At 37.6% G+C, this 24,660-nt stretch overlaps 3 protein-coding genes across 3 annotated transcripts in view; all 3 read right to left on the bottom strand.

Moving 5' to 3' along the window:
• LOC103506412 (FH1/FH2 domain-containing protein 3-like) overlaps nucleotides 1-15,584 on the bottom strand; it is a gene marked incomplete at its 5' end in the record, with an annotated part of 39,462 nt that extends 23,878 nt beyond the window's left edge. Inside the window, 6 exons of the mRNA XM_026821468.1 lie at nucleotides 18-107; nucleotides 1,987-2,055; nucleotides 3,565-3,654; nucleotides 4,075-4,142; nucleotides 4,439-4,497; nucleotides 15,424-15,584. Of these exons, the coding sequence (XP_026677269.1) occupies nucleotides 18-107; nucleotides 1,987-2,055; nucleotides 3,565-3,654; nucleotides 4,075-4,142; nucleotides 4,439-4,497; nucleotides 15,424-15,584 (537 nt within the window). The remainder of the gene's footprint in view (nucleotides 1-17; nucleotides 108-1,986; nucleotides 2,056-3,564; nucleotides 3,655-4,074; nucleotides 4,143-4,438; nucleotides 4,498-15,423) is intronic.
• Nucleotides 15,585-16,511: 927 nt separating this feature from the next.
• Nucleotides 16,512-18,369, bottom strand: LOC108252029 (palmitoyltransferase ZDHHC16-like). Its single transcript, XM_017442859.2, has 2 exons — nucleotides 18,130-18,369; nucleotides 16,512-16,767 (listed from the first exon to the last, which is right to left on the bottom strand). The coding sequence occupies exons 1-2, from the start codon at nucleotides 18,343-18,345 to the stop codon at nucleotides 16,576-16,578; spliced, it is 408 nt and encodes a 135-aa protein (XP_017298348.1). The 5' UTR covers nucleotides 18,346-18,369; the 3' UTR covers nucleotides 16,512-16,575.
• Nucleotides 18,370-18,750: 381 nt separating this feature from the next.
• On the bottom strand, nucleotides 18,751-20,362 carry LOC103506410 (palmitoyltransferase ZDHHC16-like). Its single transcript, XM_008470796.3, has 2 exons — nucleotides 20,105-20,362; nucleotides 18,751-19,885 (listed from the first exon to the last, which is right to left on the bottom strand). Exons 1-2 carry the CDS (start codon nucleotides 20,164-20,166, stop codon nucleotides 18,802-18,804), a joined length of 1,146 nt encoding a protein of 381 aa, XP_008469018.1. The 5' UTR covers nucleotides 20,167-20,362; the 3' UTR covers nucleotides 18,751-18,801.
• Nucleotides 20,363-24,660: the final 4,298 nt, after the last annotated feature.

Genomic DNA, 24,660 nt, shown 5'->3' with positions numbered 1-24,660 from the left:
AATGATTCTCCACTCACCTCAATTCCTTCCCTGTTGACAACAGTCGAGTCCATCTTGAGTATAGCGGTCCTAATGGATCTAGGAGGGGGTAGTTTGGTCATGGCTATATTGATACTTGAAAGATTTGTTTGAGTGAGAATAGCGCCCTCCTGAGATCTTTGCCTTCCGAGCTGTACAACTTTTCTGTAACAACAAACAATATTGTATACGTAAATAGATTCGGTCGATACCTATTCTCTACTGCCTACTGGGATATTGGGTTAATCACGGAGAGATGGAGACGGTTTCGAACCTCAGGTACGTGTTTCCATCAAGATATCACCCGAAGCCAGTGGCGATTTTGATGAAATTTGGCAAAACAAGTTCAACACTGAGGAAATTTTATTTTTAACTTTTGGGTAACATTTGGGGGCTCTTTTTTTCTGAGAAGTCTTCACTGAGACCAGTTTAGGTTCTGTTTGGTACTCACCTAGAATATTGTGGACCCGTACAGACAGCTGAGTTCTTAAGATAATGGAATTATGACGACTGGAACAGAGAATAAAAACAAATACATTAGAAATCATTTCGAAATTCAGCAATTATGTGACCTTCGGGAAGATGACTTGAGATGTGACTGTTTGAAAGACGACTGTTTGACAAATGACCATCGGAATAGTGTCCGTTTGAAATATGTCCGTTCGAACCGTTTGAAATATGACCATTTGACTTGTTTGACAAATGTCCGTCGGAATAATGTCCCTTTGACCCATTTGAAATGTGTCCATTTGACAAGTGTCCGTCGGAATAATGGCCATTTGAAATATGTCCATTTGAATTGTTCGAAATATGTCCGGTTGACCCATTTGAAATATGGCCATTTGACCTGTTTGACAAGTGTCCGTCAGAATAATGACCATTTGAAATATGTCCATTTGAACCGTTCGAAATATGACCATTGGACCTATTGGAAATATGTCCATCCGACCCGTTTGAAATGTGTCCATCCAGCCCTTTCACGTTCGACGCATTTGAAATACGGCCATTCGATCCATTTGACAGGTAACTCTTGGACTTATCACTGTCCGAAGAGTCATTGGAGATATCATGGACTTTTCTAATACGTTCGTGAGACCGGAGTCCTTTTGAGATGTGATCGTTTGAAATATGTCCATTTGAGACATGCCCATTTGAAATATGGCCATTTGAAATGTGCCCATTTGAAAGATTCCCATTCGAGACATGTCCATTTGAAATATGCCCATTTGAGAGATTCGTAACTCTTGGACTTATCACTGTCCGAAGAGTCATTGGAGATATCATGGACTTTTCTAATACGTTCGTGAGACCGGAGTCCTTTTGAGGTGTGATCGTTTGAAATGTGTCCATTTGAGACATGCCCATTTGAAAGATTCCCATTCGAGACATGTCCATTTGAAATATGCCCATTTGAGAGATTCCCATTTGAAATATGTCCATTTGAAATATGCCCGTTCGACATTTGATAGTCCTCGTCAGCATAATCCTGACCAGGCGATGTTTTACAGAGATCATGGGAGTAGAGGGAGGCGACATTCTTTTCTTCCTGTTCTCGCGACAGTATGCGCTGCTATATTGATAGCATTGGATCGCTTGGGATCCAGAACTATCACTTCCTTGTGCTTGTTGAGCTCGTGCTGTTTCTGTGAGGGGAAAAAAAGGTAAAGAAGATAGGTTCAAGTACAAAAATATCAAATTTCAAGTACAATTAAACCTACATATATCAAAGAAGATCAAAGGTCTATCAAAGAAGGGTAAATACAGAGTGTTTATTTAGTCCGGGCCGGGGACCCCTGAATATTTGGCAGCTACTTCAAAAAATGTTATTTCAAAAGATACAACACTATCCTAAATTAAAGCTTCTCGTCTTATCCAGAGGTAGTCTACAGTGGGTGCGTTTTTACATTTTGTTAATCTACTGGGAAAGAAATCATGTTAATCATAAGAGAGATTTAGGATACAAATTATATTGATAGCATTGGATCGCTTGGGATCCAGAACTATCACTTCCTTGTGCTTGTTGAGCTCGTGCTGTTTCTGTGAGGGGAAAAAAGGTAAAGAAAGATAGGTTGAAGTTCAAGTACAAAAAATATCAAATTTCAAGTACAATTATACCTACATATATCAAAGAAGATCAAAGGTCTATCAAAGAAGGGTAAATACAGAGTGTTTATTTAGTCCGGGGACCCCTGAATATTTGGCAGCTACTTCAAAAAATGTTATTTCAAAAGATATAACACTATCCTAAATTAAAGCTCATCTTATCCAGAGGTAGTCTACAGTGGGTGCGTTTTTACATTTTGTTAATCTACTGGGAAAGAAATCATGTTAAATCATAAGAGAGATTTAGGATACAAAGGAGAGAGAATTAGAGACCCCAGACACAAAGAGGTAGGTATGTCGTAGGTCATAGTACCTATCTACAATGTAGATTCGACATATAGGTCGGAAAAAGGGACCTGCAAACAAAGGGGCATACGCATCAAGTAGAACAAAGGTGTCAGTATTGAAAGGGAAAATAGCTCAACAGCCCTGTTAAGCCAATACAAATTAAATGGAACTTAACTGGCTGTTAGCTTAACAGGAGTTCTAATGACTGAATAAATACTGGTGAAATCCAACATAATTGTGCTTAAACTTTAAACTTACGGGACTTTCGGTCTAAAGGGAAAATTTAGTAGATACCAACAAGTCAGGTCTCAACTGTTGTAGAATGCTCGTTTATCATGCAGAAGGTTCCTGGTTCGATCGCCGGAAGCATCAAATGTCAGCAACTCTGGAGACCCTGTGTTGATTCAGGCACCTCACATGAGGGAAAATACAAATTAAATGGAACTTAACTGGCTGTTAGCTTAACAGGAGTTCTAATGACTGAATAAATATTGGTGAAATCCAACATAATTGTGCTTAAACTTTAGTTACACTTACGGGACTTTCGGTCCGCATGTCGGGTACGCTTTCGCTCTCTAGGTACCGTACGGGGGGTGGGGATTTTGGTAGCAGTCTTCACTAGGCTTTCCAGTAGTTCATCTTCTGGGCCATCCCCTAGGGTGCCGTTCAGACTTTGGTTGTAAAGGGAAAATTTAGTAGATACCAACAAGTCAGGTCTCAACTGTTGTAGAATGCTCGTTTATCATGCAGAAGGTTCCTGGTTCGATCGTCGGAAGCATCAAATGTCAGCAACTCTGGAGACCCTGTGTTGATTCAGGCACCTTACATGAGGGAAAAAAAAAACTATCAAAAATAGAAACTAGTACGACAGCATAACTGTTAACTACCTACTACACAAAGGAAAATCTACAATGGAAAAACGGGAAAAGTAAATGATAGCAAAGATATAGGTACCTAAATGACGGTATAAGGAAGGGAGAGAAAGAAAACCACTCAATACACAACACATCATACAATAGGATAACAAATTTATACCAAAACTTGTCTCTTACCTCCTGGATGTAGAGAAATGTCCCAAATTGAGCCAAGAAGAGAGAGAAAAGCCCAGAACCAAAATAAGAAAGCATTATTTTTCAAAATAAAAATGTCTATTGCACTATTATTCTGGTCTGCCTCGGTTCCCACCTTCACCAGACAGGTGAGTCCGTCATTTTGTACGAACTCGTGGACTAGATCTTTATCTGCCTGTCAAGTGGAAAAGCAAATTCATTCAATCAGTTTACGCCAGCCTATTTATAGCTTAGTTGGTAGCGCGTCTGCCTTGTAAGCGCTAGGCCGCGGGTTCGATTCCCGCCCGAGGTGGATTTTATCCTGATGGGATAATGTTTGTTCTCGGAACGGCTGGCTTTCTAGCAGTTACAGTTCCCTCTGTCAAACCTCTTAAAAAAAAAAAAAAATCAAATGAATCAATCTGAGAGTCTCAGAGGCCTCGCGCTGAGAGAGGGAATGGAAGAAGAGTGGAGGGAGAGAGAAGAGGGGAGGGAAGAGGGGAGAGAGGAGAATGAGAGGGAAGAGGAAGGAGGGAGGGAGAGAAGAGTAGCAGTTACAGTTCCCTCTGTCAAACCTCTTAAAAAAAAAAAAAAATCAAATGAATCAAATACTTACTTGAAAGATTTGTTTGAGTGAGAATAGCGCCCTCCTGAGATCTTTGCCTTCCGAGCTGTACAACTTTTCTGTAACAACAAACAATATCGTATACGTAAATAGATTCGGTCGATACCTATTATCTACTGCCTACTGGGATATTGGGTTAGTCAAGTATAGATGGAGACCGTTTCGGACCTCAGGTACGTGTTTCCATCAAGATATCACCCGAAGCCAGTGGCGATTTTGAAGAAATTTGGCAACCATGTTCAACACAGAGGAAATTTTATCTTTAGCTTTTAGATAAAATTGGCCATTTGGGGGCTTTTTTCTGACATATTGGTGTAGTTTATTGATACCAGTTTATGTTCCGTTTGGTACTTACCTAGAATATTGTGGACCCGTACAGACAGCTGAGTTCTCAAGATAATGGAATTGTGACGACTGGAACAGAGAACCAAAAACAAATAAATTACAAATCACTTCGAAATTCGGATGATTTTGCCAGCCAAGTTAGCTTGGTTGGTAGCATGTCTGCCTTGTAAGCGCTAGGCGGAGGGCTCGATTCCCGCCCGGGGCGGATTTTATCCTGAACTGATGTTTTTTTTTCTCGGAACGGCTGACTTCCTTCTTCGATTTCGGGACCATAAGACCTTAGCAGTTACAGTTTCCTCTTAAACCTCTTTTTAAAATAAAAATAAATTCGGATGACTCTGTAAGTAAAAAAAAAAGATTATGATTATTCCATGTTTTACACAGGTTTAAAAGTTTTAATTCGGTAACTAACATCAAGATACGTAACATCAAGTTGAAATCCGGTGACAGTTTTTCATGTTTTTGCATAAGTTACGTCCGCTGCCGCTCGCGACGCTCACGGCGGCGTTTAAAAGCGGGAGTTATGTCAGCGGCTACAGAGGAACAGAACACACAATCACACGAGACGGTTAGTTTAACACAGTATTAGGCGTGTAATTCTACTACAGAACAATTGAGTTATTATATTTTTTTGTAATTTTGCATTAGCTAAATCAAACTTGAGTAGTTAAGCGGGTAAGCGAAAACTGATAGGTAATTTATAAATTGTAAATAGGTACATTTTAGGCTGTTTCTTCTGTTTGAAGTTTCTAACAGTAAGTATCTACATTCCAAAGGCCGAATTTGAACGGTTGGACATGTTCTAATTTTTTGTGAGCGAAATTCAATCGAAAGCTATCCAAATATCAGATTACATGATAAATTATAGTAGACAGATAGTTGAAGAAATGCTAAGAAGGTACCAACTAGGTAAATAAAAGCAGTAGATAAGTATTATACTATTATATTAATTTATAAGCAATAAGGTGGATTAATGATAAAGCCAATTGGTCGTGTCAACCAGAAATAAAAATAACTGATCGATAATAAAGTAGAACTGACCATCTTGCAAAGAATAAAGAAACAAAGAAATAAGCACTCCTTACTTTAAAGACTGTTAGAAACTGAGCTCCCTACGTTATAGACTGCTAAAAAGATATCAAACACTCCAGGAGTGATCATCTTACCCGGATCGTCTGAAGGTGAATCCTGCATGTGACTATTATGATAGTTATACCAAAACTCAAAAAAAAAAAAAAAAAAAAAAAAAAAAAAAATAGCTGTTGAAAATTGAAGAGAGAAATAATAGGTAACCTTGAAAACAGAATTGCAGAAGATGAAAAATCTATGTGGGAGATATCGATAAAAAATGGATGAAAATGTAAATAAGAAAATACCAACTCCGTTGATATTATAATGTACATAGGTACATCAAAGCAAGTGACATTCAAGAATTCCTTTAGTCTCCTGGATGAATGTAACAGGCATAGAGATAATCCATGTAGAATAATTCAGATACTTGAGAGGTGAACAAGAGGAACATTCTCAAGAGATTCTGCAAGCATAATTGTATCACAAAAAAATCCTCAAATTGAGCAAAGAGCAAAGAAAGTCCAACATTGTTGTGTTGTTATTAAAGTTACGTCATTGGGTGCACATACCATAGAGCATAATCTCAACATCTACGTGCACTAATAGAAAACTTTAATGAAGATAGATGGAGTAGAAATTTCAGATTACATAACGCAATGCGCAACCAAATTACAGAGAGACATTTTTGGCCTATAATCAAAACCAAATCTTGGTGCGAGCAGCATATACGGTTCTAATCTTCATACGTAACATTTCATATCAGATGCGCTCCACAGTTCAAACAAAACAGAAGAATTTCTGTCTGGAAATATAAAGCATAATCATCGTGCCCTTGAAACTATGAATATCAAAAATGTTTATTACCAGTGAAAGTTCAAATTAATAACGAGAGCTCATATAAAATGACCACAAAACACTATTAACAAGCCTTTAATATGTCAAGTCCTATGGCTCAGTAAACACATAATACAGGGTAGCCATTAAAGTGATGATATCACATTAAACAGATTTAACGAGACCATTAGGTGTGACGTTTAAACCGAAAACGATTTCTAAAATGATCTGAAACTTGTTTCTGGATTATTGGCTTATTTGTTCCAGATATAGACTTGTTTTAAGAAACACAGACAGCAGACTAGTGTAACTCCTACACGTTTGTTCTCAAATAAAAATGAAAATTACCATTGATCTGAAATTGATTCAAATAATTCGAACAACACGAATGCCAAAACTAATAAAACTGCAAGCAATAAGTGAATTGCAATAAAAATGAAAATTACCATTGATCTGAAATTGATTCAAATAATTCGAACAACACGAATGCCAAAACTAATAAAACTGCAAGCAATAAGCGAATTACATGATTCTACCTGAATTACATGACTTGAGTCGATAACAATAAAATTCTAGTCACAATTATTTCGCAAATGGGTTCCAATAATTCAATGATGTAATATTTGTTGGCAAATTCTTCACTTTTTTTTGAGTAGTATTGTGGTAAGAAGTATGTTTTAAGTAACTAAAAATAGAAAAAATAAATATATTTGTATGTATCAAGGTTTATTCGTTTGTTAGGCAGAAACTTGATGGTAATCAAAATTGCAACCTATGTACCTCCAACAAACGACCGGCCGTTCTGTAAGAATTCCATACAACGCCGTATACTAATGCATTTCATTTGTGTACACATTCAACACATAGACACACTATTCAGAATAGATGCAAGTACTCAAAGTGTTCAACCAACAGCGCTACCTGAATTACATGACTTGAGTCGATAACAATAAAATTCTAGTCACAATTATTTCGCAAATGGGTTCCAATAATTCAATGATGTAAGTAATATTTGTTGGCAAATTCTTCATTTTATTTGAGTAGTAGGTATTGTGGTAAGAAGTATGTTTTAAGTAACTAAAAATAGAAAAAAAAAATATATTTGTACGTATCAAAGTTTATTCGTTTGTTAAGCAGAAACTTGATGGTAATCAAAATTGCAACCTATGTATGTAATTTGAATAAGAAATGAAAAAAAAAAAAAAAAAAAACAACAGGAACGTTCTTTTTCCGATAAGTAGGTACCTATCTACCTAGGTATTTTCTTTTCATTCTGTCAAACCAATAAAAGAAACTAAGCAATATGGTCGTGATTACTCGCAGTTTCCTGAAATGAGAATGACTTCAGGTACTACAAAAGAGCAGCCTCTGTGGCATCATGAGACAGTTTGGGATAGTGTGGTATCCGTTTTCAGGGAAGCAAGAGGAAAATCTGGAAAAAGGTTAGGCATTTTACAAGTTGTTTGAAACGTTGATGCTGTAATATAAATATATATCGTTGTTGTTAAAGTGTGCCACAAAATTTGCCAGCTCTTGGCCCCTCAATACTAAGTTTGCTCTTGATTCACTACTTTTTGGTGACAAAGTATCCAAGAGAGAGATGAGAAATTCTAACCTCTAATACCTACTTTACCTAGGTATAAGTAGTGGTAATACCGATATCAAGTATGTATGTATCTATCTTTCTTTATCCTTGTAATAATAGTAATAGTATAGGTATTGTAATGACACGAGGAATGTAAAGCACTGACCCTGAACTTGACATTATGGGCGGCTCTCTACATTTGACTCGTGGGGTCTGTGTCGTAGCATACCTAGATGGTGGGTATCGAACTCAGGACCTTATGCATGGCAAGAAAAAGCGTGGCCAGTGGCCACTGAACTAACCGTGCATACTTTTTATTTCTTCAAAATTTCATTTACCTACTATACTTATCAATAAAACTTAAAGGAGGCCCATGTTCAATTTTGAGTGCATTGGGCTTTATTATTATTATTATTATTATATCTATCCGGGTGCAAAAATGTAATTTCTCCGTGTTTAATTCTTCTCTGAGCATAAGTTAGTATGGTAGTGGAAGTGGATATGTATTAAATTGTTTGTTTTTTAGCACCTCGGGCACTTGAAAGTAAATCTCTCATTTATCTTTCTGATGCTGCAAGGATTGGGTACGAAACGGTTTGGACTTCATAGATGGGTTCACCTAGATGGTGGGTATCGAACTCAGGACCTTATGCATGGCAAGAAAAAGCGTGGCCAGTGGCCACTGAACTAACCGTGCATACTTTTGATTTCTTCAAAATTTCATTTACCTACTATACTTATCAATAAAACCCTTAAAGGAGGCCCATGTTCAATTTTGAGTGCATGTTGGGCTTTATTATTATTATATCTATCCGGGTGCAAAAATGTATTTCCAGCCGCCCCACAGTAACCAACAGCTTCAAGATCAAGGTCCCGGGTTTGAACCATTGAACCGGCAAAGAATGTACAGAAAGTATCGCGTACGGTCTCATTAGCTTCCTAAAAAATAACAATCGGAGATATAGGTTCCATTAGTGAAGTAGACATTAGGGACCCTAGACAGGTAGAATACAAGGCAACCAGCAATCAAGAACATTGATATACAGATCATGGTTCCATTAGTGAAGTAGACATTAGGGACCCTAGACAGGTAGAATACAAGGCAACCAGCAATCAAGAACATTGATATACAGATCATACAGAAGAAATAGTACATAGATAAATGAGCCAACAAAATGAATATGATTATTAATTGCCCCGGGGTCCTTCAATATGAAAAGTGATTGTAAGGGGAACTTTTACAAACGTGAAAATTCCTTAGGTGTACATTAGAGGCGGAAGTGTGTTGTTACATTAGTGAGAGATAGGACGGGGGTGTTCTTATGGCAATGAAAAGCAAATAAAGGAGTGAGTCGTAGAGGAAATTTACTGAAGCGTTTTACTCATTAAATGCCAGAGATGGAGAAAAACGCTTATTTTGATCGGACTATGCAATTTTTCTCAAATCTACTACTGCTGCACTTCGTGCAAAAATGGTTGGGGAGAAATTCTATGAATAGTTATAGGTACATACGAGTAAGTAGCCAAGTATTACAGGATACATATCATGGTGCATACTCTCTTTGAGGATTTGGAGAAGGTAATCTAAGCCCAAAGTCAAAAGCTTCGCAGGACGCAGCATTTTGTACAACCGAAACAATGAGTTTACTCTGCTGCATCGGAATAACACCAAACGAGAGATAGGACGGGGGTGTTCTTATGGCAATGAAAAGCAAATAAAGGAGTGAGTCGTAGAGGAAATTTACTGAAGCGTTTTACTCATAAAATGCCAAAGATAGAGAAAAACGCTAATTTTGATCGGACTTTGCAATTTTTCTCAAATCTACTACTGCTGCACTTCGTGCAAAAATGGTTGGGGAGAAATTCTATGAATAGTTATAGGTACATAAGTAGCCAAGTATTACAGGATAAATATCATGGTGCATTCTCTCTTTGAGGATTTGGATAAGGTAATCTAAGCCCAAAATCAAAAATCAAAAGCTTCGCAGGACGCAGCATTTTGTACAACCGAAACAATGAGTTTACCCTGCTGCATCGGAATAACACCGAAGAAACTAGCCCACCTACCCAAATTGAAACAAATTCATTAACATGAACTTTGGTTTTAATGTCTTCAGAGAATTCCATCGAATTAAGACGTTCAGAGAAACATTTTCAATTATTTCTCCGTGTTTAATTCTTCTCTGAGCATAAGTTAGTATGGTAGTGGAAGTGGATATGTATTAAATTGTTTGTTTTTTAGCACCTCAGGCACTTGAAAGTAAATCTCTCATTTATCTTTCTGATGCTGCAAGGATTGGGTACGAAACGGTTTGGATTTCATAGATGGCTTTATTTTTAATGGAGAAAAGTTCAAGAGCAATCTCATCAAACATGGGCGAATCAGTGTACGGTTAGATCCTAAACCATTTCCATACCGAGTTCAGTCATATTTGTCTTGTGGAATCTGGAATTCTGAACGATGGATTATTCCAGATCCAATTCCCATGTAGGATCCTGGACTGAAATTAGATAAATGTCTTCAGAAGAGGGAAAAATCGTGGATTTACCTTAGTTCAGATTCCTCCAGAAAATATGAATTTTCCCAACTGGAGGTAAGGGTAACTGGAGAAAACTGAATAATTTACTGGATATTTTTTAAACCCTCATGAAATGGTCATTTTTTATTTTTAGTTTATTTTTTTAGACGTTTGCCACCATTGTGTGAACCAAACCAAAATAATTTAAATTAAAAAAAAAAAAAAAAAAAAAAAACAGGAACGTTGTTTTTTTTTCCGATAAGTAGGTAGGTATTTTCTTTTCATTCTGTCAATTCAATAAAAGAAACTAGGCAATATGGTCGTGATTACTCGCAGTTTCCCGAAATGAGAATGACTTCAGGTACAACAAAAGAGCAGCCTCTGTGGCATCATGAGACAGTTTGGGATAGTGTGGTATCCGTTTTCAGGGAAGCAGGAGGAAAATCTGGAAAAAGGTTAGGCATTTTACAAGTTGTTTGAAACGTTGATGCTGTAATATAAATATATATACATCTTTGTTGTCATAATGTGCCACAAAATTTGCCAGCTCTTGGCCCCTCAATACTAAGTTTGCTCTTGATTCACTACTTTTTGGTGGTAAAATATTCAACAGAGAGATGAGAAATTCTAACCTCTGGTACCTACATTACTTAGGTACCTAGGTATAAGTGTTGGTAATACCGATATCAAGTATGTAGGTATCTATCTTTCTTTATCCTTGTAATAATAGTAATAGTAGGTATTGTAATGACACGAGGAATGTAAAGCACTGACCCTGAACTTGACATTATGGGCGGCTCTCTACATTTGACTCGTGGGGTCTGTGTCGTAGCGTACCTAGATGGTGGGTATCGAACTCAGGACCTTATGCATGGCAAGAAAAAGCGTGGCCAGTGGCCACTGAACTAACCGTGCATACTTTTGATTTCTTCAAAATTTCATTTACCTACTATACTTATCAATAAAACTTAAAGGAGGCCCATGTTCAATTTTGAGTGCATTGGGCTTTATTATTATTATTATTATTATATCTATCCGGGTGCAAAAATGTATTTCCGTCAGCTCCCATGGCGTAGTGGTCACTGCGCTCGCCTTGCACGCGGGAGACCCGGGTTCGATTCCCGGCGGGGTCAAGAAATTTGTATCATGCAAATGATTGATTCCGTGACCGGCTGTTGCGGGGCCCACTCAGCCTCGTGACGAAAATGAGTAGTTATGACATATAAATGCGCATAGCGACCGGTGCCAGCATGGTAGGTAAACATTGGATTTTAGGATTATTGAGATATTGGAAAAATCCTACAATGCTGCAGTGAGCACCAAAATTGTGACATAATAACACAAAAAAACTGCATTTACATTTACATTTACAAAAATGTATTTCCAGCCGCTCCACAGTTACAAAGAACAAGCTAAATAACACAAGAAAATCAAAGAACAGAAATCCAAGAAAAGACACAAGTTCAATCTTAATTTAATGAAGCGAATCCTACATCAGTGTTTGTCCAGATATAGAGGTGGCAATTACTGTGGCCCGACTACAAACATCTCACAGAAAAAAATTCCGTAAAAAAAAAAAAAAAAAAAAAAAAAAAAAAAAAAAAAAAAAAAAAAAAAAAAAAAAAAAAACTGCCGGATCATTAGATCCAAGCTTGGAAGTGTCAGCAAACCGATAATATCGTTCTACGAATCTTCTCGGAGATTCTTCTTGGCTTTAATTCGAATCTGATAACTGATTCTAATTCTCCAGTTGTTATTTTTCCCGTCTTTTTTTTTTTTGCTCCAAAAGAACCGCTCTTTATCATTCTCCTCTAATGGGCTCCCCAGGTCTTGGATTGCTTGAAACAATCACTCTTTCTCCTTCTGTCTTTTGAAAGATCTAATCTGAATCAGATTTGTTCATGATTTAATTCCTGCTTGCTTTGATGCCTAGACGCGCGGTCTGGAGTTTGCTTCTTTCTGTGAAAGTATCTCAAAATTAGCGGTTTTCCACGAAGAAATTTGGTCCCCCCCCCCACAAAAACAGCTCTTTTGGCTGGTTTTTGGGAGCATTCAGCATCATTAAGATTATGGGTTAGGAGGCTGTAATCCTAGCGATTAATTAAAAGGAGGGGGGGGATGCAAGAAAAAAGTCAAAATTTGAAGGAGGGGGGGACATGTGCCATAAATAAGCGCATGTACATAATTATGTACATGGGAGCATCAATGTTCATTGCATAAAGCTCGCCCATTAATTGACAACCATTCTCATTATGGCCAACAACAAGAAACCAGTTTTGTCTTCTTCATTAGTATTAGTATGGGTACTAACTCTAAGTACCTACACACTAAGATACTATGGGTCTGGTGTAGAGGTTTACATCAAGCAAAGTACAATCAACACAATATCAACTCTATGCCAACTGAGAGGCATGGGTGCAAAAGGGTAGGGAAAAGACTGCGTTCACAGTCGATGGAAGACGATGAACGCAGACTGAAAATACTGAAACCCATATAGTGTAAATACGCGTCCAGTAACATTCCAGTCCAATCGATCAGTTTCGATTGGATTTGTCGCATTGTAGGAGTACGACACGATTTTTTTCCGAACGACATCGACAACTGGGAATGGGCCTTAGAGATCAAAGGATTTAGGTGTGGGGAAAAACAGTTGATAATGTGAATGTGTTTGGGAGACCTTGCTTAGCCTTCAGCAAAAACTCAACTCACGTGCATTCTCATCTAGCAAAAGCGTGAAAGCCCATCCCAACCAAGACCCATATGTGCAACAAAGATCCGTATTTGAGCACTGGGAGACCTGATGTGTTGGGAAATAGGAAATCTGATTTATATTCTTTATATTCTGACGAAAACCAAGTGGGCTGCATGGAAAAATCGCGATATTTCCGCGAGGCCTCTGAGAGTCTCAGAGGCCTCGCGCTGAGAGAGGGAATGGAAGAAGAGTGGAGGGAGAGAGAAGAGGGGAGGGAAGAGGGGAGAGAGGCGAATGAGAGGGAAGAGGAAGGAGGGAGAGAAGACGAAGGAGTGGGGGTGACAGATAAGAATGGAATAGATAAGACGCAAAATACTGGCATGTGGCGCTTGTCCATCTGGTAATAATCTGCTATGGCTATATGCACCAAGACATTATCTTGGTATTAGATTTTGTGGGGGAGGAAAATCGATTAGAATATCAGATTCTGTATAGATATCAGTCATTCAGCCACGCAAGATCAGCCTGGTGATTTGGATCTCAATCATGAAACACATACAAGCACTTAGCACTAAACCAATTTAAAAGATACATGTATGTAAAGTTGATATGTACTAACAATCATGGTGACAACTTGAAGAGCGAATCAACTACCCATCAGTCGGCTTAGAGATTAAGCAAATCGGTCAGGAACTTGACCACTTAGTCTGGACAAGTGGTCACTGAGCCATCAACGGGCATAGCATCACGTCCTCTAGTTCTGAGACGGTAGTGGATACCGAGCGAGTAATTGGCGTGTAATTTCCAATCGATCTCCACTAACTCCACTGGGTCTAGTGCATGGTGGATTATTGATTCTCAACTAGGTAGGTAGGTAGCTATGTTATGAGGCCCGCCGCATATTGGAAGCGTAGAGAGGAGAATTAGGTATAGTAGCGCAATACCGGCTGAAAATCCAAACCTTATATGAAAACAGGGTGTCTACCAAAATCAGAAATGAAATTCCCTGACTTTTCCCGGTTTTCCAGTCTGGTGAAAATGATAGAGACCACTCACACTAAAAGTCTTGCGTCCAAGCTTCTAATGTGGATCAATCGGTGATTCAGCATTGAAGGTATGGAGCTTTTGGCATAAAAATCGCAAACAAGACATTTCCATTTCAACTCCTAGAGGCGAATGATACATTATTATCCAATGTCCTTGAAACGTGAAATACATAAAGTGGTCATGATTAATCTAAATATTTCGAAATGAAATTCCCTGACTTTTCCCGGTTTTCCAGTCTGGTGAAAATGATAGAGACCACTCACACTAAAAGTCTTGCGTCCAAGCTTCCAATGTGGATCAATCGGTGATTCAGCATTAAAGGTATGGAGCTTTTCAACTCCTAGAGGCGAATGATACATTATTATCCAATGTCCTTGAAACGTGGAATACATAAAGTGGTCATGATTAATCTAAATATTTTGCCCTCCGGGAACCAAGACATAATCCAGCAATCTAGGTGGATGCCTATCTACTACCATAAAACAACAATGAAGGAATGGATCTCAATGTTAATAGGTATACGAGAAGAGAAGATAAATTGCTATCAGAAGAAGAACAACAAAATAATGTAAGGTAACTTAAGCAAAATCAAATGTTTGTTATATGAGATGTCTTTGATCAATCTTTTGCGAAAACACCCAATGTGAATAAAAAATAGCTGTTGAAAATTGAAGAGAGAAATAATAATCTTGAAAACAGAATTGCAGAAGATGAACTATGTGGGAGATATCGATAAAAAAAGAATGAAAATGTAAATAAGAAAATACCAACTCCGTTGATATTATAATGTACATAGGTACCTACATCAAAGCAAGTGACATTCAAGAATTCCTTTAGTCTCAAAAAGTTCAAGAGCAATCTCATCAAACATGGGCGAATCAGTGTACGGTTAGATCCTAAACCATTTCCATACCGAGTTCAGTCATATTTTTCTTGTGGAATCTGGAATTCTGAACGACGGATTATTCCAGATCCAATTCCCATGTAGAATCCTGGACTGAAATCAGAGAAATGCCTTCAGAAGAGGGAAAAATCGTGGATTTACCTTAGTTCAGATTCCTCAAGAAAATATGAATTTTCCCAACTGGAGGTAAGGGTAACTGGAGAAAACTGAATAATTTACTGGATATTTTTTAAACCCTCATGAAATGGTCATTTTTTATTTTTAGTTTATTTTTTTAGACGTTTGCCACCATTGTGTGAACCAAACCAAAATAATTTAAATTAAATACCTACTTAGTACTTACTTGTTTCCAAATCCTTCGAACTCTTCACTTTGCTCAGCAATGGACGCTTCTAAATCTAAATAGGAACCAAAATCACCATCTTTGTACAACTGCAGTGTGGCATCGTCCAGCTGAAACAAGAAGGAGAAGATGTTATTAACCCTTTTTACCGTCTGCAATATGCATAATTATCTTCTTAGGAAAATCGTTGCTGTCCTCCCCAGGTCAGTTTTACATTAAGATGAAATGATGGTTTGTACTTTGTACCTACTTTGTACCATAACATAATAAACTACATAACATTTCTGCAATATGCATAATTATCTTCTTAGGAAAATCGTTGCTGTCCTCCCCAGGTCAGTTTTACATTAAGATGAAATGATGGTTTGTACCTACTTTGTACCATACAATATAAACTACATAACATGACTCTCCCAACATTCGACCTGATAATATGCCTGCAGGATCCCCTGACGTTGGAAGTCTGTGGTAATTCCAACAGTGCGCTTCAGCATCAATGCAACGGTCCAAATCAGACCTCCTCTAGGCTGTTCGAGACCTATTCCAACCGTAAAAAAGAAAGGATAAAAAAGTATTGAATTTTTTGTGCTGTTGTGATAAGTTGATGGCTAAATAATTATGTTCCAAGTCACACAAGACACAAGTCGTGCTAATTTTGATGAGCATCGTGACCACAAGACCGTTTTCATAACAGATTAGATCGCTATGAAGATCCTGAAGAAACAAAACTAATTATAATTCTACAGTATTGTTTTGAGCCATGTTGTTATTATTGTAACGAATAAATACTTGGGACGAAGAAGAAAGTACGAGCAATGATCAAAACTTGAACTCGACTGTAATATCAGATCCAGTTAGATTGAAAGTTCTCTTCTAGGTAGGGTTTGAGTGGCATTTTCATGGTGAAATACATAGAAAAATAGGAGAAATTATTACGAGGATATCTATGTTTGGATGGTTGATATTTGCGAAGAAAGTAGGTAGGTACGTACTTCAGGTTAGAAGTATTGAATGGCATTTTTTTTTTTTTAGACCCTGGGTACCTATAGTACCTATTCTGTACTCTTGGAGCATAAAATAAACAATAATTTTAATGCATTATTTAATAAAACATTCACAATTCTAATGTTTATTTAAGTAAACCAGGAAAATCTAACAGGAATGTAAAGTGTCTTTGCTTGGTTTTCCATTGATCATGGCTTGTATATCTTCACTCGTGGTCCAGGTAACACCATTGTCCAGCGGTTTGTGGGTAGATGGTAGTAAAATATGCCTCCAGATGGTCCTTCCACCGTAAAGTCCCAAGAATATACGCCAGTTTGTTTTCCAGCCAAAATCGAAAGGGTTCTTGAATGTTCCACCTTCTTTCTTCTTCTTCGTCATTTCATACTTATTCTTCAAGAATTCCACACTCGTTTCACCTCCTGAGATAAGTTTCGCGTGCCACAAGGATAGCGTAAGGACAGCACAAAATATCACACATAACACAAGAGAGAGAAACATTAAGCTTTTATATCTGAACTGATATGTTTCCAAATAATAGGAGAGCGGAATTTTCATTGGTTGAAAAGATGATCTGAAGAACATGGTATCTGAGGTGTTGTAAAATCAATTCAAAGAGTAAGCACAGAATACACACCGTACTCACACCATACGAGTAGTTCAGAACATAATAGAAGTACGTACAAGTACAAAGACGTATTGAAACAAATCGCAAGCTTACGTAGATTGATTGCTAAAGTTTTATCACTTGTGGATTTTGCATAGGTGAAGGTTAAATTGTGTTTGATCATTGACATCAGGGAGGGTGTGATGAATTTGATTAGATACTGTAAGATACTATCAGATAAGAGCAGAATTTGGCACAAAAGCGGGACTGAATCGGAGGACTTGGGTCGTTTACGTTTATTTGATAGTTGATACCATGATACCTAGTTACTTATGTACTTTCAACACTATTGTGGTACTGGTATATTTTCTGCAAGGGGACATGTACCATGTCTTTTACCGTCCTTACGTCTTATTTTATAAGCATGCTTTGCTTTCGTTCCAAGGCCATTGTGCAAAACTTCAGCAGCACCTTCTGCTAAAGTCATTGAGTATTCAGTCAATTCAGTTTTACCTGAATTCAAAGCGAAATTCGTTACATAATAGAATAAATTAGATTTAATTGTTCCAAGCGATATCGTGCCAAAAATCTATCGAGCTTCGTTCTGTTTGTAGAAGACCAACAATGCCAAATAGTGTTGAATTCACCGGAACGAAGAGTGTTGGAATACGGTCTAGCTGATGTCCTTAGGATAACAGTTTCATTGTTCAAGAAAACGATGGAAAGACAATATTCTAAGGACTCTTTTGACCGAAGAGAGGGAGTTGAACAAGAGTTTCGCAAGCAGTTCAATATCTCTGATCAGAATGCAAAATTTCAATTGACTCGCAGTAATTTTCTTCTGTTAATGGTTTTAAAACGGGTCTACCTGACATGTGGATGAGACAAAGCTGAATACTTTTTCGAAATCGGGAATTTAAAGTAGCGTTGTCAACATCTACGACACAAACGTCACATTATTGTGACAATACTGACGAGTTTTACTCGTACTTGTTTTCATTACGTCAGTATGAAATGTCGAAAGTATTTATTCATTTCACGCAAAACTAGTCTCAAAGCGAAGGAATCATTACATATCATTATCCAAAATCGAAAGGGTTCTTGAATGTTCCACCTTCTTTCTTCTTCTTCGTCATTTCATACTTATTCTTCAAGAATTCCACACTCGTTTCTCCTCCTGAGATAAGTTTCGCGTGCCACAAGGATAGTGTAAGGACAGCGCAAAATATCACACATAACACAAGAGAGAGAAACATTAAGCTTTTATATCTGAACTGATATGTTTCCAAATAGTAGGAGAGCGGAATTTTCATTGGTTGAAAAGATGATCTGAAGAACATGGTATCCGACCTTGCTTAGCCTTCAGCAAAAACTCAACTCACGTGCATTCTCATCTAGCAAAAGCGTGAAAGCCCATCCCAACCAAGACCCATATTTGCAACAAAGATCCGTATTTGAGCACTGGGAGACCTTATGTGTTGGGCTCTTCTAGGTAGGGTTTGAGTGGCATTTTCATGGTGAAATACATAGAAAAATAGGAGAAATTATTACGAGGATATCTATGTTTGGATGCTTGATATTTGCGAAGAAAGTAGGTAGGTACGTACTTCAGGTTAGAAGTATTGAAGAAAAGAATGGCATTTTTTTAGACCCTGGGTACCTATAGTACCTATTCTGTACTCTTGGAGCATAAAATAAACAATAATTTTAATACATTATTTAATAAAACATTCACAATTCTAATGTTTATTTAAGTAAACCAGGAAAATCTAACAGGAATGTAAAGTGTCTTTGCTTGGTTTTCCATTGATCATGGCTTGTATATCTTCACTCGTGGTCCAGGTAACACCATTGTCCAGCGGTTTGTGGGTAGATGGTAGTAAAATATGCCTCCAGATGGTCCTTCCACCGTAAAGTCCCAAGAATATACGCCAGTTTGTTTTCCAGCCAAAATCGAAAGGGTTCTTGAATGTTCCACCTTCTTTCTTCTTCTTCGTCATTTCATACTTATTCTTCAAGAATTCCACACTCGTTTCACCTCCTGAGATAAGTTTCGCGTGCCACAAGGATAGCGTAAGGACAGCACAAAATATCACACATAACACAAGAGAGAGAAACATTAAGCTTTTATATCTGAACTGATATGTTTCCAAATAGTAGGAGAGCGGAATTTTCATTGGTTGAAAAGATGATCTGAAGAACATGGTATCCCTTCTACCTAATTTTCCTTCAGGAATGGCAGCAAGAACGTCGTGGACATTTTCATAATGGAAATCAAAGTGTTTGGAGTTGGCAACCAGAATAGAGTAGGCAGGTCGATATCCGATGATAAATAGGAACGCACATCCCAGCAAAGTATAGATCATGAACATATAGAAGTATCTGTGATTCCAGTGACCGACGCAATGGTTCATCCATGGACAATGATGATCCATCTTCAAAATACATTGGTCACATATGGAGCAGTGGTGAGTGCGAGGTGGTTTAGGCGTCAAACACTTCTTACAAACATCTGAGGATTTTGAACTGACGCTATGTTTAGGAGGATGTCCGGGAGAGGTTGAGAATCCCATGTAGTAGTTGAACACAAAGTTGATTAGAATCCAATTCCCAATGACTGCCAGAGTGTACGCTAACCATTCACTTTGCCTCCTATAAAAGGGAAACAAGATCCAATAGGCAATGAACACTGTGAAGCCACTGATGAAGATGACCAGCACTGTGAGGAAAGGTCCAATTGATATGAGAACACTGTCAACTACCCAGAATATTGGTTCCACAAAAGCGTGAGTCATTCCGCCCTCAGCGAGAATGTAGTTGTTGAAAAAAGATCTGGAAAAAATTGATACACAACTAAATAGCATCAAGGGTACACGAAATAGACAGGCTCGCAAGCTCCCATCAGAGTCTCCCATAACGTCAACGTTAGATTTTCAGAGTCTTCAATGAAGCAAGGATCGAATAAAATAATAAAAATATATTTTGAGCACACACGGTCCTGTTCTAACTGTCACACTAATTTTGCAATTTAAAAATTACTAGAGATGTGAAAATTTTCCAGCGGATACACAACTAAATAGCATCAAGGGTACACGAAATAGACAGGCTCGCAAGCTCCCATCAGAGTCTCCCATAACGTCAACGTTAGATTTTTCAGAGTCTTCAATGAAGCAAGAATCGAATAAAATAATAAAAATATATTTTGAGCACACACGGTCCTGTTCTAACTGTCACACTAATTTTGCAATTTAAAAATTACTAGAGATGTGAAAATTTTCCAGCGGATAATAAAATGGAAATGAACTGACTTTACTGGTAAGTATAATCTGGCCTAACATTTTCTGATATGCCGTTCGCTTTCCAGAATCTCCAGCCTGCAGTAAGGTATCTACAACGTCGTGTCGCGTTGTTTCCAGCGGATAATAAAATGGAAATGAACTGACTTTACTGGTAAGTATAATCTGGCCTAACATTTTCTGATATGCCGTTCGCTTTCCATGAGGCCTAACTCTCCAGAATCTCCAGCCTGCAGTAAGGTATCTACAACATCGCGTCGCGTCGTCCCTAATATTATGGCTATTGATATCTAACAGGAGAGAGGAAACTTTTTTTTCATGATACCTACCGTCCGACAATCTAGCTCAAGATGAAATTTTAAGCATTTCTATTGAGATCAGCGTGTTTCGAACTTCCTTTATCAGCGAAGAAAAAAAAAAGTGGTTGAGCCCCAAGGAAACTTTTTTTTCATGATACCTACCGTCCGACAATCTAGCTCAAGTCTGTTTAATTAGATTCGAACATAAATAATAATCGTTCTTGCGATTTTCCAGCGATCTAGGTATGACCAGTTTAAGTTGGAACATATTCCCAAAGGATGGCTACTTTCTTGGAACGTTCCTAATATGACCTTCTTTTTATTTCATATTTTTTCCCACCAAATTGTAAGAGAGAAACCGAAATGAAACCAGAATAGAAATATTTCAGTAATGCATTTCAAGAAACAATCACAACTTGAAATTTCGCGAGAAGGAATTCTGCGTGTACACGGTGTACAAGAAACTCGTATACTTTCATAATAATTAAGGTACAAAAAATATAGACAGGAAAAACAACAAACAACTCATCAACAATGAAAGAAGGTACTCAATAGATTCGTTACGTGGTAATAATATGAAAAGAGATCAAATACGAGAACCTATACTTCACAGAACAATCTCTATGGTGTTTCATGAGGCTAATGTAATTATTGAATTAATCTAATTAAATTGGTATTAATTAATTCAATAGAAAAACAAAAAGACGCGTGACTAGACTTGCCTTATGACAAGAAAAACCATCGAGTGTTTGCTCAAGTTGGTTCTTCTCAAGTAGAATAGACCTGAATGGAGTCATGGACTCAATAGACGTTCGTATGAATAGAGTTATACTGCTCCAACAACTAAACAAATTGTACACGAAACCTCTTCATAAACTCGCTCGTTGAGGCTGAATAGGCTTGTGACTAAGAACGTGCATGAACCACGCAGTGTAAATGATGCAAATAGTAAAAGTACCACCTTCATAAGGTCATATCTGGTAATTAGTCTAAAGTGACGTAACTTGACTCGAAACAAGAGTGGAAGCTTTGGCAACTGATCGATTCAAAAGCTAGGTCGATCCAAATTCCTGTGGCCTGACCGAAGAGGAATTCAAAACAAACATACATGTGAATTGAATGAATATGAAGATGTCAGTAATGTTACTGATGATGAGGCCTACAGAACAATGCAATCAAGAAGTTATACGAGTGACAATGGGTACAGAGCAGAGGTGTCAAGTGAGGTGAATAAAGGTGGTTTGGGTGACCATTATACACACGTGGGAACTTGGGACGAGGGCAAGGGCTAGGAAATGAACCTGGGGAGCTTTGTATTGAACTTGAACTTGTCAAAACGTTGTGTAAACATTGTAGTCTGCGAAAACAAAAGGAATACGGAGCAAGGCGTAGTTGTAGACAAGGAAACGGCATTAATATTGTGAGACTGTGTGGGTTCTTGAATAAGCAATGGGCCTCCAGACTCCAGGATCCAGAAGTTCCATCTCAAATCCGTCTTTAACTTGATGTTTAAACTAATGGTGACTTCTGCGTGACTGTAACTCATGAAAAATCGTCCAAAATTTTACCAACCACGTGGTTGTCGAAAAACAATCCCTGAACTTCAAAAGGTTTAGAACTAGCCCATCCTGATGCAATATCTATCAAATACAGTAATATCGAGCAATCTGATGGCACACGAATAAGAATCTTTCAGACGCAGTCTACTACATTTTGTATTGGATTGTGAGGTGCGTCTATATAATTGTGATGGGGATAAGGGGATTACCAATTAAATTATCTATTACAAAGGAGGCATGTGAAAAGTATCCACCAAGACACAATTTATTGTCATAATATCGTGACCTAGATTCCAAGTTTATTACCAAGTCTATAGGGCCACGTTTTGCAGCTTTGGGTGACGTCATCCTACTAAGCAGATTTATTATGACATCGGAGTGTACACACGCAAATTGAGAAAAACAAAGGAGGTACCGAATTGAATTATCTCACTGTTGCAGAATAGTTGAGACTTTCAGAGTCAAATGATATACGATCAACTATGCAATATGTACATGTTGTCATGCTATATGGTATACCTTGTGTTTTTTACGTTCAACATCACAATAACTTGGTAATAGCACAAATTCTATTGACATCTTTTTGCCTTTATTAGAAGAGACTTGTACCATACAATAGATTATTTGGCGGTCATTATCAACAAATACTTGAAAAATTAAAGGAATTTCAAAGTTTTGTTGAGTTAGAAAGAGGATTGTTGGTAAAAAGTTGTTAGAAACATTATGCGGTGGGATACATGAACCTCTGAGCTCCTAGTAAAACTCCCCTGCAGAGGTGTTAAAATAGATATAGAGGTGTTGTAAAATCAATTCAAAGAGTAAGCACAGAATACACACCGTACTCACACCATACGAGTAGTTCAGAACATAATAGAAGTACATCATACAAGTACAAAGACGTAGTGAAACAAATCGCAAGCTTACGTAGATTGATTGCTAAAGTTTTATCACTTGTGGATTTGGCATAGGTGAAGGTTAAATTGTGTTTGATCATTGACATCAGGGAGGGTGTGATGAATTTGATTAGATAGGTACTGTAGGATACTATCAGATAAGAGCAGAATTTGGCACAAAAGCGGCGACTGAATCGGAGGACTTGGGTCGTTTACGTTTATTTGATAGTTGACACCATGATACCTAGTTACTTATGTACTTTCAACACTATTGTGGTACTGGTATACTACTGGTATATTTTCTGCAAGGGGACATGTACCATGTCTTTTACCGTCCTGACGTCTTATTTTATAAGCATGCTTTGCTTTCGTTCCAAGATCATTGTGCAAAACTTCAGCAGCACCTTCTGCTAAAGTCAATGAGTATTCAGTCAATTCAGTTTTACCTGAATCCAAAGCAAAATTCGTTACATAATAGAATAAATTAGATTTAATTGTTCCAAGAGATATCGTGCCAAAAATCTATCGAGCTTCGTTTGTAGAAGACCAACAATGCCAAATAGTGTTGAATTCACCGGGACGAAGAGTGTTGGAATACGGTCTAGCTGATGTCCTTAATAGGATAACAGTTTCATTGTTCAAGAAAACGATGGAAAGACAATATTCTAAGGAATCTAAGGACTCTTTTTACCGAAGAGAGGGAGTTGAACAAGAGTTTCGCAATATCTCTGATCAAAATGCAAAATTTCAATTGACTCGCAGTAATTTTCTTCTGTTAATGGTTTTTAAACGGGTCTACCTGACATGTGGATGAGACAAAGCTGAATACTTTTTCGAAATCGGGAATTTAAAGTAGCGTTGTCAACATCTACGACACAAACGTCACATTATTGTGACAATACTGACGAGTTTTACTCGTACTTGTTTTCATTACGTCAGTAACTCAGTATGAAATGTCGAAAGTATTTACTCATTTCACGCAAAACTAGTCTCAAAGCGAAGGAATCATTACATATCATTATTAGAGCTGCATATTTCAGTTAAGCTCGTGTGAATAAATCAAGACTAATCTGGAACATTCGTTAACTGATTAGGAAACCAAATAAATAAGAGTCCACAGCTGAGGAATGGTATAAATAATGCACCAAAGTGGAAAAGAAAGCGAAAGGGCAAATAGCACAAGAGTTAAATAATAATCAGAATTGTGCAGGAATTAAACTGTGAAAACAGCGAGTGTGTATCCATTTTTTGCCGTCCACTAAATTCCTGAACATTACCAGTCTATTGGTAGACCTGTCTAGACCACCGAGCTACGGAAAGAATTTAACATTTTCAGTAACCAGTTTCAAGTTATTAGCAGAAATGGAGGAGAAAAAAAATCATAATCTAATATTTATAAAACAATATCTCATTTATTATTGGACATCTGTGACATGCACTTTGACATTTTGCAGTATTACTTATTAGATATAGCCGGTGGACACTTTCTTTTAATTTAAGGACATTCTTAGAGGGGACAAGAAGGGTAGGTACACAGAGCTAGCTGGGTTTGGGACTAGCAGTGTCTTTCAAGAATGAGGG

The sequence above is a fragment of the Diaphorina citri genome, unplaced genomic scaffold, assembly GCF_000475195.1.
Source record: "Diaphorina citri unplaced genomic scaffold, Diaci psyllid genome assembly version 1.1 scaffold234, whole genome shotgun sequence".
Lineage (NCBI taxonomy): Eukaryota > Metazoa > Arthropoda > Insecta > Hemiptera > Psyllidae > Diaphorina > Diaphorina citri.
Note: the sequence above shows the minus strand (reverse complement) of the source record. Positions and strands in the feature narration are given on the sequence as shown.

Coding starts and splice junctions, on each gene's coding strand:
- LOC108252029 (XM_017442859.2), bottom strand. CDS start 18,345: ATGAAAATTCCGCTCTCCTACTATTTGGAAACATATCAGTTCAGATAT. Junction 16,768..18,129: donor AAGGTGGAACATTCAAGAAC/CCTTTCGATTTT, acceptor ACATTCAAGAAC/CCTTTCGATTTTGGCTGGAA.
- LOC103506410 (XM_008470796.3), bottom strand. CDS start 20,166: ATGGGAGACTCTGATGGGAGCTTGCGAGCCTGTCTATTTCGTGTACCC. Junction 19,886..20,104: donor GTACCCTTGATGCTATTTAG/TTGTGTATCCGC, acceptor GATGCTATTTAG/TTGTGTATCAATTTTTTCCA.